The 12186-nt window shown below is 58.1% G+C and overlaps 1 protein-coding gene across 1 annotated transcript; it reads left to right on the forward strand.

The window, feature by feature from the left end:
- The first annotated feature begins 819 nt into the window (after window positions 1–819).
- On the forward strand, window positions 820–11596 carry C9H15orf39 (chromosome 9 C15orf39 homolog). The gene is made up of 5 exons (XM_034066165.1): window positions 820–877; window positions 4824–7141; window positions 8060–9402; window positions 9904–9957; window positions 10150–11596. Exons 2-4 carry the CDS (start codon window positions 4884–4886, stop codon window positions 9939–9941), a joined length of 3639 nt encoding a protein of 1212 aa, XP_033922056.1. The 5' UTR covers window positions 820–877; window positions 4824–4883; the 3' UTR covers window positions 9942–9957; window positions 10150–11596.
- The last annotated feature ends 590 nt before the right edge of the window (window positions 11597–12186 follow it).

A 12186-nucleotide genomic window follows, 5' to 3' on the forward strand; every position in this document is an offset into this window, starting at 1 on the left:
CCCCAGGCTGCCAGGGGATCCCTCAGCTTCCTTCTGTCCCTTCATAAAGGATGGGGAAGTGCCTGTGTACGGATGGACTCGTATCCAGCCAGACCCAGACCCTGCAGCTGCATCAGTGCCTGCATCAGGGTGGTGGGCATCCCTGAGGGGCTGGGGCTCCTCTGTAAGGGGGGTCCTTCTAACTGGGGTTCCTCTTTAACAGGGGGTCCTTACAATGCAGGGACTGCCTGCAGTGAAGGATCCCCATAACGGGGCCTTGCTACAATGGGGGCTTCCCTTAATGGGGGCTCCATACAATCAGAGATCCCCATAATGGGGACTCCTCCCTAACAGGGGATCTGTAGAATGCGGGCTCCCCATAATGGGAGTCCTCCACACATGGGGACTCTACTCAGTGCAAGCTCCCCATAGTGGGGGCTCTGTACGATGAAGTCCCTTAATGGGACTTCCCCCAGTATAGAACCCCCATATGGCTATTCCTCCATAACGGGGGGGTTGTTGCAATAGGAACCCTTCCATACCAGAGGGTTCCCGTAATGAGCTGTTGCGAGGGAGGATTACCCTGTACTGAAGAGCCAGGCGGGGACAGGGCGGGCAGAGCCCCGAGCAGCTCATTGCACATGTGGCGCGCTGGGCTGGGCTTGGCTGTCCCATCCCGTCCCATCCCGTCCCATCCCATCCCGTCCCCTCCTCCTGCCGGCCCACACGCACACCCAGCCCTCCTCCTCCCCCCTGCCCGTCCTCCTCCTCCCACTTCCTCCGCACGATGCACGCTGCCAGTCGAGTGGGGCGGTGGCAGCCGGACCCCCCCCGCCGCCGAGCCCCCCGCACGGCCCCGTAGAGATGCTCCGTGGGAGGCACCGCTCCGCAGCCGGAGGTGAGTGTGGGATGGGGCCAGTACGTTTCTGGGACCCCCGGAGGGTGCAGCTCCTGGCCGGGGGCATGGCTGCAGGAGGGCTTCCCCCCGCTTTCCTGCACCCTGTGCGGACGTTTCGCTCCAGATCATCTCTTTCTGGTTGTGCGATGCAGGGAAAAACGGGTTTTAGCGGGTTGGATCCCTGGCTCCGGAGCCTGACCCCCATTTTTCTCCATGGACGCCTTGGGCATCAGCCACATGAGCGAAGTGTCCGCGGGGCCGAACGTGCCTTCGCTCCCCTGCGAGAGCAGGAACCCGCCGATGGTTATCGTGGTGATCGCGATAGCGTTGCCTGCACAAACGCTGTGGACCGTGTGGACAGGACAGAAGGACGGAGGCGGGCGTCCAGCCCGGACCTCGTGGCTGGGCAGGAGCGTGTCACTGCGGTGCCTGTGGGCAGCCTGGGACGTGACACCCATGGCGTTGGATCGATGCGGTTTTACTCATGTATAGATAAGGTTTTAACTCCTCAAATACTCAGCCATTCTGGAGGCGGTCTCTGTGCTGGCTGCTACGTGCTTAATTAAGGGGGTTTTATATAAAAGTGACTATTCTGGGGAGTTTTGAGGAACAACCACCTCATGTGCAGTGCGATCAGGAATTCCTGCACGCATTCCGTGAGGATACTGCCTTAAAAAGCAACTGGCTTGGTCCGAGTGAAGGCTCCAAGCGGGCTTTTACCTCCTTGGGAAAAGCTCGGGAGCTGCAAACTTTACTGAAGAGGGATAAGGTTTGGAATGGGGAAGCTGGGGCCGCTGAGGCCTCTTGTTTGCTCCCTTAAATGGCCTCAATGGGGGGAGCCTTGCTAGCGATCGCCTCCCAACCTATCGGGGAGGTGGGAAAACTGATCCCCCGGCGGGGACCCAGCGTCCCCGTGACTGTGGAACCGGTGTTAGAGCAGGACGGGAAACCGCCTTCGTCCCGTGGGACACGGTCATGCTTCGTGGTGACACGGGAAAAGCCCCCTCCGCTGGGGCCCCTCGGATCCTGGGGTGGTGGTGCTGTGGGTTCGGGGGTGCTGTGGGTTCGGGGGTCCCGGTGCCAGGAGTTTTTGGGGTTTGTTTCTTGATCCCTGCGAGCTGGCGGCTGTTTCTCCTCATCACGTGGCAATGGAGGAGGCGGGAGGCTGCGGTGAGAGGCTTACACCTCTCACTGCCGCGTTAGGGCATCGCATCCTGAGGAGGAAGTGCCGGGCAGCCGTGTGCTGTGCCCCGGCGATAACGGGCACGGCCGCGCTTGACGAGCTCTGGGAGCAGAAAGGGATGCCCGAGCGGCCCAACGGGCCAAGGAGCCCTCCCGTGCGCCTCCGACACCCGAACCGATGCAGATAAAGCTGGCTGCGGCTTGCGAGCCGTTATCGGGGAGGTCTCGCCTTGCACGCAGCCGTTTGGGAGATGCTGCGTGCTCCTTCTCGTTCGGTTTGACTTTTCTCCCTCCCAGCCAAACAGCCCCTTATGGGAAACCCCCTGCGCAGAAGAAGGAGGGGAAAAAACAAGTGTAAAAGTACTAAAAAGGAAGAATGAATGGGTTGTGTTTAACCCACCCACTGCTTTCGCCAGCTGTGGGGTTTCGGTGTCACAAGCTCTGGCCACATGTGTTAGTGTTGACTCCGGCATCCCCCCAGCCCCGAGCTCCGTGTGCCCCTCTCAAGCCTTCATCCCCCCCGGCCCTGAAGAGCTCTCCCGTGGCTGCGGGGAAGGAAGGAGGCTGCAAGGGGATAGTCCCAGCGGGCTGATGGTGATGGCAACAGCGGAGCCGTGTTCTTGGGGCAGACAGCGCAGGTGCGGGGATGGCGCCAGCCCAGCAAAGCCCCAGTGTATCTGATAGAGAGAGCCCATTAGTGCCCTCGCCCTAATGAGATTACTGAGCTCAACCTTATCAGACATCAGAGCACCCACGTGCCTAGCTCCGGCCGCAGCTCCGAGGTGACTTGCTCAGTTCTGCATCCCTGTGGCAAGGCTGGAAGTTGGAGCTGACCACCCCTGCTTCCCTTTCCCACCGCTTCGGTGTTCCCAAGGGGAAAGAATCCTTGTAACAGGGTTATGAGTCCTTTTCCTTCCTCCTCTGCTGAAGGAGGGTTCCCGCTGCTGCTGGTGGGGGTTTGGAAATGGGTGATTGCTCCAGTGCTGCCGATGACACCAAACCCTGCAGTGTCACCAAATCCTACACAAGGGCATGGTCGGTTGCACAACGTCACCACGGGGATGCAGATCCCTGAGCTTCAGGAAAAGGGGAAATATTGCGAGTCACAAGATCCTGTGTTTCTGTCCCACTCTGAGCATCATCACTGCATGGAAGGGATTCCACATGGAATCTCCCAGGATTTAAACACCAGCCACCTGGAGACATCCCTCTTGGTCTTGTGGTGGATGGGGACAGGAAAATAAGCCAGTTGGAGGTTTTTAGGGTTTCCTCCCCATTTTCCTGGGATCTAAGAGATGGCAAATTTGATTGGTACTGGTATCCCTGGCAGTGTTCAAGGCCAGGCTGGATGGGGCTTGGAGCAATCTGCTCTAGTGGAAGGTGTTCCTGCCTGTGGCAGGGGTTGGAACTGGATGAACTTAAGGTTCTTTCCAACCCAAGCCATCCCATGTTCCTCTGGATATCTTGGAAGTTACTGCAAGGCTCCTGAGGATAAAGCTTGGAAGTGATGCAGTTGCCCCACAACCCCTTTATTTGGGGAACTGCTGTTGTGGGGAAAAGCACAGGATTTGGGCTCTCCCCTGGGCCCCCCTGCGCCATGGAGGGGGCAGAGCTGCAGCTGTGGGGCTGGTGGAGCCGGGAGCCCTGTTTGTGCCTGGAATGGGCATGGCAGGGCGCTGCTTGCATGGAGAGCTGGCAGTGGGGTGTTCCTCAGAGCTGGCTGCATGTGGCTCTGGGCTCCAGCCATGCTCGGGTCCCTTATCCACCCTCACAGGTCTCCACAGTTATCAGCTCCATTTCCCTCCTGTGGACAAGGCTTTTATCTTATCTCCACACTCTTCCTCTGCTTCCTAATTCCTGCCACAGAAAGGAAAAAGAAACCACGGGTGTGTGAACAGACATGAGATCTTGCCGTAGTAGCTCTAGCCATGGGCTGGGAGATGCCAGGCCATGCTTGGAGGACACTGGGTGATGTCTGGGAGATGCTTGGAGATTTGGAGTGACATTTGGAGATGCAGGGTGATGTTTGGCTATGCTGAGGATGCTGAGCCGTGGTCCAGCAATGCTCAGGCAGGTCTTGGGGCTTGCTTGGGTGACGTACACAATGCTCAGGTGATGCTGGGAGGAGACGGGGAGATGGGTCAGTGATGGTGTTTGGGCTCACGTGATGCTCAGGTCTCTCAGTGAGATGCTCAGGAGGTGCTGGGCAGTGCTGGGGGGATGCTGGTGGTGGCCAGACACACTGGGGACATCGTCGCGATGCTCAGAGGATGCTGAAGAGGATGCAGGGCAGTGGTGGCACGGTCTGCCAGCTCCACCTGCTGGCACTCACACTGTAGGCCAGAGCCCAAACCCAGGAGGGATCAGGGAGAAGGGCCCCCATGAGCTGATCCTGAGCTTCCCCAGTGAGGATCTAATGTTGCTTCCCAGCTGGGGTAGGTTGGTTTGGTTTAGGATCTCTGCCAGCTCCCAGGAGGATGGGAGAAGGGAAACAAGTCCTTGTCGTCCTTGGCTGAGGTTGACGGTGGGACAAAGCAGGACTTTCCCTCGTCTCCTTTAGCCTCCCAGTGTGATGCTCAGCATCACAACTGGAGAAGGAAGAGCTGCACGTGAGAAGCAGGATGCTTTATCCAGTGAGCACATGGCAAGGTGACTTGGGGGGGGTTCTCGGCACCCCTATCACCCCATTGCTGCTCCACCTCGGGCTGCACACTCACCGTGGGGACTGGCTGTGCTCACGGTTTGTTTCCTCTCTCCCCCTCAGGAAGGCCAGCTCACCTCTCCCACCTCACACCCTGCGTCCCGTACCGGCAGCACCCTACAAATGTCCTCAAAACGTAGTATGGAGCCTCTGGACCCTATGATCTTCGCCAAGCTACCTCGGCTGGAGCAGGACCCTGGCCCCAGCCTCCCCACGGGCCCCTGCAAACTCAGCCCCCAAAACCATTTCAACTACAAGGGCTCCTACTTTGCCTGCACGCTGCAGGGCCCCGATGGCTCCAGGCTGCCCTACATGCACCAGAGCCCGGCACCTCCCCACCCACACTACGGCACCGGTGCCGGCAGCCAGCCCGTGCCGGTGGAGGGGCCAGGTGAGCACTGCCCCCCCCACCCACCCGAGAGCATGGGGCCCAGGCTGCAGCCCCCCCTCAGTGCTGAAGTGGGCAGGGACAGGCTGATGCCGGAGCTGGTGATGGCCAGGGAGAAGTGGGGCAACGTGGGGCCAGGGAACCCCTTCCCGGTGAGGTACCCGGCAATGGTGAGCAGGGCACCCCCCCTGGCTGTCCCCAGGCCCATGTACAGGGCTCCCGCATACTTCATGGACCTCAGGGTGGCTCCGCCGCTGCAGCAGAGACCAGGCAATGTGGACTGGGCTCTGCCTCCTGACAGCCGCCCCTTCCATCCCGGGGAGCTCAGGAGGGGACCCCACATTGACCCCAACCTCCCACCGCTGCCCCCCCGCATGGCACTGCCCCCCAGGGAGGTGGGCTCCCCGGCTGCCTTATCCTCCTACTATGCTGCCTTTCAGCAGTACCAGAGCCCCCCCCAATGCCTGTTGGATGACAGCCCCCCCAGGCAGAGGAAGGCACCTGAGATGCACAGGCTCAGCCCGGACCCCTGGCACACCCTCTGTCCACGCACCACCAGCCCCGTGTACCCGGAGAAGCCACCCGAGCATTACCCATCCTTCCATAAGGCTCCCCTCCTCTTTCCCCCACCGCCACCCCACATGGAAGCACAGCCCTGTGCCTACAGAGGCATTGGCTTTGAGGGGAGCAGGGAGCCCTATCCCGGCACTTACCTCAAGCCCCAAGCCCCATGGAGAGTCTTTCCCAACCCCATGGATACCTATGTGCCGAGGGCAGCCAGCGCGGTGGCATCACCCCCTTCCAAGGCAGCGGTGCTGCCGAGGGATGTGAATCCATCAAGGCAAGAGGAATACGTGCCGAGCTCCAGCTTTACCTTCAGTCCCAGTGGCACGGCTGTATCCAGCACCTCCAGAGGCCACATGGAACCGGGATGCGAGCAGCACCAGGCAGAAGGTCCCCATCGGCCAGTGGTGGTGAGGCAGATCAGTGCTTTCCAATCTGCCTGCACCCAGGAGGTGCCTGGGGGTTCCGGTGGGATCCCAGAGGCCTTTCCCAAAGGAGGGAGGTGCTTAGGGAAACAGGAACCCACTAACCCAGAGAGAACAGCCAGCTCAGCCCCCCCAAAGGCCTCCTGTGAGGGACCACCGGCTCTCATCACCATAGAGGAAGGAGATACTTGCAAGGTCAAGGATGCAGCCAAGGATCTCATCTCTCCTCCACCTGCATCCCTGCCAGAGGGGCCGGAAGACCCAAGGGACAGCAAGGTTCCTCCTCCCTCCCCACCCATGCCGGTGATCAAGAAAGTCTTCAGCCTGGCATCCTATGGGGAATTCCTGGATGATGCCAAGAGCTCAGACCCCTTCTGCAGGGAGCACCTGTGGGAGGACACAGGGGGCAGCCCAGTGCAGGAGCACAGGGAGAGCGGGCGCAGGGGGGTCCCTGGAGAGCCAGAGCCCGTGCGCCAGGGTCGGGGCTCTGAGGAGGGGGCTCTGGACCTCAGAGTGAAGAAGAGAGGGGGGGAAGCCAGGGAGAGCCCCGTGGTGCTGAATGGGGGAGAGAGGAAGGAGGAGGAAAACAGTGCAGAGAGGAAGGCAGGAGTGGGAGGGGGAACCCAGCTCATGATGAAGCCCTGGCTGGTCAGGGTCATCTGGACCAAGAGGCACATCCAGAGGACGGCTTCCTTTGTGGTCCTGCACTCCTCGGCTGCTCTCAGCACCATTCCTGCTCCATCCAGCACCATTCCTGCTCCATCCAGCACCATTCCTGCTCTACCTAGCACCATTCCTGCTCCATCCAGCACCATTCCTGCTCCATCCAGCACCATTCCTGCTCTACCTAGCACCATTCCTGCTCTACCTAGCACCATTCCTGCTCCATCCAGCACCATTCCTGCTCCATCCAGCACCATTCCTGCTCTACCTAGCACCATTCCTGCTCCATCCAGCACCATTCCCGCTCCATCCAGCACCATTCCTGCTCCATCCAGCACCATGCCTGCTCCATCCAGCACCATTCCTGCTCCATCCAGCACCATGCGTGCTCCATCCAGCACCATTCCTGCTCCATCCAGCACCATGCCTGCTCCATCCAGCACCATTCCTGCTCCATCCAGCACCATTCCTGCTCCATCCAGCACCATGCCTGCTCTATCCAGCACCATTCCTGCTCTATCCAGCACCATTCCTGCTCCATCCAGCACCATTCCTGCTCTATCCAGCACCATTCCTGCTCTATCTAGCAGCATGCCTGCTCCATCCAGCACCATGCCTGCTCCATCCAGCACCATGCCTTCTCCATTCAGCACCATTCCTGCTCCATCCAGCACCATGCCTGCTCTATCCAGCACCATTCCTGCTCCATCCAAAACCATTCCCACTCCATCCAGCACCATTCCTGCTCCATCCAGCATCACTCCTGCTCCATCCAGCACCATGCCTGCTCTATCTAGCACCATTCCCACTCCATCCATCACCATGCCTGCTCCATCCAGCACCACGCCTGCTCTATCCAGCACTATTCCCACTCCACCTAGCACCATTCCTGCTCCATCCGGCACCATTCCTGCTCCATCCAGCACCATTCCTGCTCCATCCAGCACCACTCCTGCTCCATCCAGCACCATGCCTGCTCTATCCAGCACCATTCCTGCTCCATCCAAAACCATTCCCACTCCATCCAGCACCATTCCTGCTCCATCCAGCATCACTCCTGCTCCATCCAGCACCATGCCTGCTCTATCTAGCACCATTCCCACTCCATCCATCACCATGCCTGCTCCATCCAGCACCACGCCTGCTCTATCCAGCACTATTCCCACTCCACCTAGCACCATTCCTGCTCCATCCGGCACCATTCCTGCTCCATCCAGCACCATTCCTGCTCCATCCAGCACCACTCCTGCTCCATCCAGCACCATGCCTGCTCTATCCAGCACTATTCCCACTCCACCCAGCACCATTCCTGCTCCATCCGGCACCATTGCTGCTCTATCCAGCACCATTCCCGCTCCATCCAGCACAATTCCCACTCTAACCAGCACCATTCCTGCTCTATCCAGCATCATTCCTTCTCCATTCAGAACCACTCCTGCTCCATCCAGCACCATTCCCACTCTATCCAGAACCATTCCTGCTCTATTCAGTACTATTCCAGCTATATCCAGCATCATTCCTGCTCCATCTAGTCCCATTCCTGCTCTATCCAGCACCATTCCTGCTCCATCCAGAACCATTCCCGCTCTATGCAGCACCATTCCTGCTTTACCCAGCACCATTCCCGCTCTATCTGGAATCATTCCCACTCTATCCAGCATCATTCCTGCTCTACCTAGCACCATTCCCGTTCTATCAAGCACCATTCCTGCTCTATCCAGCATCATTCCTGCTCCATCCAGCACCATTCCTGCTCTATCCAGCACAATTCCCGCTCTATCCAGCACGATTCCCGCTCCATCCAGCACCATTCCCACTCTATCCAGCACCGTTCCTGCTCCATCCAGCACCATTCCCACTCTATCCAGCACCATTCCTGCTCCATCCAGCACCATTCCCTCTCCCCCCAGCAGTCCGCAGTGCAGCCCAGCGCTGCCTCCAGCTCCCTGCAGCCTCTCCCCCTCTGCCTCCCCGCAGCCGGAGCCCCCCCTGTCGGTGCCGGGTGAGGAGGCAGTGCCGCTGCCCTCCTCCGGGGCCCCCTTCACAGCCCTGCACACATCCCTCTGCGACCTCCTCTCCTGCTCCGTGGCCCGCTCCTCCCCGCAGCTCCTGCGGGAGTGGCTCCAGAAGGCAGAGCCGGCAGAGGAGAAGGGGGAGATGATGCCCAAATCCCCCCTGGAAGCCAGGAACAGCTCCAGGGTCCCCGAGCATCACAAGGGCGCCAAGGGCAAGGAGGTCTGGTTGGCTTTCAAGGACGTGCCTGCTCTCCTCGCCAACCTGCTGTCCCAGCTGGAGACCTTCACATTCACTTGCAAGTGCCCGTTCCCACACGTGGTGCGGGCAGGGGCCATCTTCATCCCCATCCACGTGGTGAAGGAGAAGCTCTTCCCCAAACTCCCTGGCGTCTCCGTCGACCAAGTGCTGCAGGAGCACAAGGTGGAGCTGCGCCCCACCACGCTCTCGGAGGAGAGGCACTTGAGGGACCTGGAGCTGAAGAGCTGCACCTCACGCATGCTGAAGCTCCTGGCTCTCAAGCAGCTCCCTGACATCTACCCGGACCTGCTGCACCTCCACTGGCACCACTCCATCAAGCAGCAGCTCGGTAAGCAACCCAGCATCTCCTGTGCAGGGCTGGGGACACCCTGCGGCTCCTCCAGCGAACCTCCAGCTCCAGCTGCCTCCCAGGTGCTGCTGCTGGGTGGGAGCATCCACTGCTTGCATCGTCCTCCGGCATCCTGGCCCTCCCAAGGGTTCTGTGGACATTTGGTCCCTGCGAGGGTGCTGAGGCACAGGGTGCCCAGAGAAGCTGTGGCTGCCCCATCCCTGGCAGTGTTCAGGGCCAGGTTGGACACAGGGGCTTGGAGCAAGCTGCTCCAGTGGAAGGTGTCCCTGCCCATGGCAGGGGTTGGAGCTGGATGAGCTTTAAGGTCCCTTGCACACAAACCAGTCTGTGTGATTCAGCTTTCCCCTGTGGGTTGTGGAGGGGAAGGCTTGAGCTGGGGGTGGTGATGGAACCACAACATGAGAAAAGTAATTCTGAGCATACCGGGGGGGGGGGTTTGCTGCTGCTCAAGGCTGTTGCCAACAGCTTCATCTCTTCCAGGTTCGAGCTCAAAGGCTGGCAAGAATCCCTCCAAGTAGATAACTCTTCTTGTGGGTATGTTTGGATGTGTTTGTAGGATTTACATGTTCCGTGACTGTGTGTGTGTTTGTGCCCATTTGCCTTGATGATGGGGAGCTTGGGCTGGCTGGGGAGGAGCACACAGTGGCTCTGCTGGGCAGGAGGGGGGATTATTTGGGATATGGAGATGAAGACCCTGCCCTCCCTAACCGCGCTTTCCTCCCTCAGGTAGTCCTGGCATGGAGGTTCTGATGGCAAAGTGATAGCCATGGATAGCACAGAGAAAAAGGAGGCGAGAAGGAATGTGCCAATGGCAAGAGCCAAGCTGCCCATGATGCGGATGCTGAGGATGGGGACAGGACCTCGAGAGATACTGGTGCCTGGAACAGGGATGCTCTGTGTGATGCCCTGGCTGATGTGGTACCCGCAGGGATGTGCTCAAGCTCCTCACAGCAGCTGGAGCTGCATTTCTTTCCATGCATCGTCTTGTAGAGCATCTCCCACCTCCATCCATGACAAGCCCGGCTGCAGCTGGAGAATCAGGAGGAAATGATTGGAGTTCCAATGGAGCAGCTCCAAGAGGAGCCATGGCAGTGGCCATGGAAGACAGCCTGGCTGCTGCAGGGATGATTTACCACATCCCCTCCTCTCTGCTCTAACTCTCTTCTGCTGCTGCTTTATACACCCCATCCCCAATAAAGAAACCTTCCTCCTGGCTTTGAATCTTTACAGTGCTCTGGAGATTTAACCCATCACGACTGGTCAAGGGAACCACGACGTTGGGAGTCCCAGGACTGATTTTCTTCTTGTTTTAAATGAAGACATCTTTAAACTGTTATGAATTTACCTTTATAAGGAGCTGCTGCCTTCAGGTTATCTGGGGTTTGCATAAAAATAGAGTAATTTATACTTGTGGTTTATTTGAACTTGTGCCTTCTCCTGTTCACTGCGCTGGACCAGTGGAAGCTTGTTGGGACCGAGGGTTTCGGTCCCAATCGGAGCTCAGAATAGCTGCAAGAAGGCTTTAAAGGCAGCTGAAGAAGCTCAGCCCACTGCACCACAGCACATCCCAGCTGTCCCAATGGAGAACGTGGGGCATCCACACTTGGAGACAACCTTGATGGAGATGCGGTGATGCTGGTGGGGCAGGAGAGGGGAGCAATGCAGCAAGACCTTGCAAGGAGAGATGCCTTGATCCCTCCATGGACTGATGGAAAGCTGATGGGGATCCCAGGAGGAATCCTGCCATCCCCTTGCCTGGTCTGCAGCAGCAGGACACAGCAGAGGCCTTACAAACTCAACACTCGGGTGTTCTTCCGGCTGATTCTCGGTGCGGAGGAACAAAACAAGGATTTATTGTTCTTTTGTATTTCACTACAGGAAATATTTATTTTAAACCAAGAAAACAACTAAAAATAAGAAAAAAAACCCACCAGAGACTCTGTTTTGATGCGTACGTTTCTGGTTTCCCATTGGGATGTACTGGCCATGGAGGGGATAGGGAAGGAGGGATGCAGCTCTTCCTTGCCATCCATGTGTGTGCATAGCATTGTAAAGCAGTGCTTGTTGATAATACTGTATTTTTTGTACATGTATATATATATATATATGAGAGGTTCCAGGGAAGAAAGATCCTTCACTTTATTTAATGTTTTGTAAGAACATGGATTCTAAGAGGTGCCTTGCCTGAATAAAAGGGTTTGGTTCATTTCCAAACAGTGCTTCAGCCTCTTAATTGCTAGCATGGGCACCACGGGGCCTTTCCAGGTACAAGGAGTGTCCCAAATCAGCACCCAGCATCACCCAGGTTGCTTAGACAGACCAAGACACAGGTTTGGGTCCCCCCTGCAATGCATTTACCAGCTTCTCCCTGCAAGAAGCCATGAGTGTGGTGCCCATCTCCATCCACTGGTCCAGCGTGTGGCCTGCTGGGGGTGCCCCATGTGTCACCCATTGGTGAGCACCAAAGAGAGCGCATCCCAGCACCCATGAAGGCAGCATCCTGAGCCCCCCAGATGATAGCTGGGGAGGAGGGTGCTGGTGGAGGTGTCTGCATCAGCAGTTGGTCAGGAGAGCTGTGGGTGCAGCAGGGATGGCAGCGGTCCCCTGGGGTCCCTATCCTTTATGAAACTCCATGAGGAGCATGAAATCTGCCTGGTCCTGAGAGCCAAGCACCCTGAGCCACGTTTTCAATCCAAATCACTCCAGCCTGGCAGGAGAATATGGGATTATAGGAAACATCCACAGGCTGGTGCTTGGGAAGCA

Source organism: Melopsittacus undulatus, chromosome 9, assembly GCF_012275295.1.
Source record: "Melopsittacus undulatus isolate bMelUnd1 chromosome 9, bMelUnd1.mat.Z, whole genome shotgun sequence".
Classification (NCBI taxonomy): Eukaryota; Metazoa; Chordata; class Aves; order Psittaciformes; family Psittaculidae; genus Melopsittacus; species Melopsittacus undulatus.